This window comes from Oryzias melastigma, unplaced genomic scaffold (assembly GCF_002922805.2).
Source record: "Oryzias melastigma strain HK-1 unplaced genomic scaffold, ASM292280v2 sc01544, whole genome shotgun sequence".
Taxonomy (NCBI): domain Eukaryota; kingdom Metazoa; phylum Chordata; class Actinopteri; order Beloniformes; family Adrianichthyidae; genus Oryzias; species Oryzias melastigma.
Window position 1 is genome coordinate 4,613 of NW_023418126.1, and position 2,328 is coordinate 6,940.

The 2,328-nt window shown below is 42.9% G+C and overlaps 1 protein-coding gene and 1 long non-coding RNA gene across 2 annotated transcripts; both read left to right on the forward strand.

Annotated features, from left to right (window-relative positions):
- The first annotated feature begins 99 nt into the window (after nucleotides 1-99).
- LOC118598505 lies at nucleotides 100-1,183 on the forward strand. Its single transcript, XR_004947574.1, has 3 exons — nucleotides 100-410; nucleotides 616-709; nucleotides 917-1,183. It is a non-coding gene; the product is annotated as an uncharacterized LOC118598505 (long non-coding RNA).
- Nucleotides 1,184-1,271: 88 nt separating this feature from the next.
- LOC112139779 (E3 ubiquitin-protein ligase TRIM17-like) lies at nucleotides 1,272-2,283 on the forward strand (the record flags this gene model as incomplete). Its single annotated transcript, XM_024262608.2, has 1 exon — nucleotides 1,272-2,283. A coding segment is annotated over exon 1 (589 nt), but the record flags the coding sequence as incomplete, so codon positions are not given.
- Between the last annotated feature and the right edge of the window lie 45 nt (nucleotides 2,284-2,328).

The following is a 2,328-nucleotide window of genomic DNA, read 5'->3' on the forward strand; positions in this document are numbered from 1 at the left end:
GCAAAGAAACACTCAAAAATAAGATGACCCAGGTCTTAAACAGATAATGGGATTTTATTGTTCCCGACAAAATAAAAATGTTCATAACGCTGTATGGGGAAGCTTGTTGTCACCACTGCAACTATGACTGCTCTCTCCAACTGAGAAGTTCTCCCTTTAGAAAGGCTTAGCCCCTCCCACAGGCCAATTGACCAAAGATTTCTTCAACTGAAAATTATACCTGGAGAAAACATAACCTAAAATGAAGAAATAAATAATCATGGCTTTAACAGAAACAAGTATGAAATCAGAAGCATTATGACGGAAAAAAAACGTACAATTCTGACATGTGACATCACTTCCTGTTTCCTATATGTATGATGATGTGTACAATGCTCCGGTTGGAATGTTTGTGGTGGGAAGCCTGGATGGTAAGAAAGATTCTATTTAAGACTAAGTGTGCACCCTTTGAGTTAAATAAAATGTGTCTGTGGTGAAAGTGAATGATTCGTGTGCCTAGATATATGCATGTCTGGTGTAAACTATAAACTAATTGACTGAGAAATGAGACTGAGAAAATAAAAAACAGTTTAAGTTTTCAGGCAGTGTCCTGTGACCTGTGATGCTGCTTCACAGGTCACAGGTTGAAAGACAGTACGCCACCAGGTTCATTTTGCCGGGTCGATGACGGACATGGAACCTAAATGGTTGCAGGGACCGGTACCATCAGGTGAGTCGACTGGAGAGTTGATCCATGTCAGCGCTCAGTAGTCAGTCTCTAGATCAAATTCTCTTCATAAAAGGTAATATTTTAGCCGTTCCAATGCCCACTTGATGGCAAAGCCTTCCTTCTCTAATACACAGTACATTGTTTCTCTTGGAAGCAGCTTGCGACTTAGGTAATCGGATGTTCTTGTCCTGGTTCTCCTTGTGCTAGGACAGCTCCGAGACCCACTGTAGATGCGTCCACCTGGACCAGGAAACGTTTGTTGAAATCTGAGCTTCTGAGGACTGGAGAAGAACATAAACACGGTTTTAAATTGTTGAAGGCTCTCTCACATTCCTCAGTCCAACAAAGTGGGTTTCTCTGGCCTTTAGCTGTTAAGGCAATGAGTGGCACTGCAATTGTGGCAAAGTCTGGCACGATAAAATGATGGCAAGTTTTTAAAAATTGTGACATTTTCTAAAAGTGGTTTAGAGAAGATGAGTTTTTAGTTCAAATTAAGTTGTAATCTNCTTTTATTGTGAAATTGTATATTAAAAACAGAATGAACTGAATGAAAAGTGTAATTTAGTAGAAGTGCTTTGGAGAACGAAACACGATTCTTTCTGTTATCGTGGTCGCTGCACTCAGGACCTGTAACATCTGCTCTTCTCAGACCAAAAACTGGAATCTTTTAATTCCCTGAAAAGCTTTATTTAAACCTGAAATACAACCAGCTTCAAACGTCCACTGTTCTGTCATCATGACTGCATCAACTGCTGCTTAAAGATGAAAGGACTCTAAAAGCTGATCAGACAGCGCCCCCCACTGGAAATAAAGTTAACTGCAGGTTTCCTCTGAGAGGAAATGACACCTGATGAAACTGAAAGAACACCGACGGATGAACCGAACCCAGACGCCATTAGAGGAGATAAAACGTTTGCTGGAATAAAACAGATTTGTGGGATTGTTTCTGCCTGAATCTGGTGAGTCCTGAGACTGAAAGTTAGAAATGGCTGAGAGAAACGCTTTTCTGGAATCTTTCCTGAGCTGTCACATTTGTTCAGAGACTTTCAAAGATCCTGTGACTCTGAAGTGCAACCACAACTTCTGCTCCAGCTGCCTGCAGGAGCTCTGGAAACAAACGCAAAGCAAAAAGTGTCCCATCTGTAGAAAGAAATCCTCTAAAAAGAACACACGGCTGAACTTCAGCCTGAAGGAACTGGCCGACTCGTTTGCTGGAAGACCAAAATCTGGACCATCAGAGACAGAAGAACAGGTCATGGAGGTCTGTGAGAAACATCCAGGAGAAGTTAAGCTGTTCTGTAAAGACGAGCAGAGACCTGTGTGTCCCGTCTGCGAGTTCTCTCAGCACCAGAGTCACAAAGTGGTTTCTGTAGAAGAAGCCGTCAGAGACCTGAAGGAGGAGCTGAAATCAGACATCAAGTCTCTGACGGACAAGAAGAACGAATGCAGACAAGTGGAGGAGAAGTTTGAACTTGTGATTCAACACTTTGAGAGGCAGCAGCTGACTGCGGAGAGACAGATCCGAGCAGAGTTCAACAAGCTTCACCAGTTCCTGAAGGAGGAGGAGGAGTCCAGAGCAGGGCCGTGCAGAGACATTTGGAGGGGCAGGTGCTCAAAGT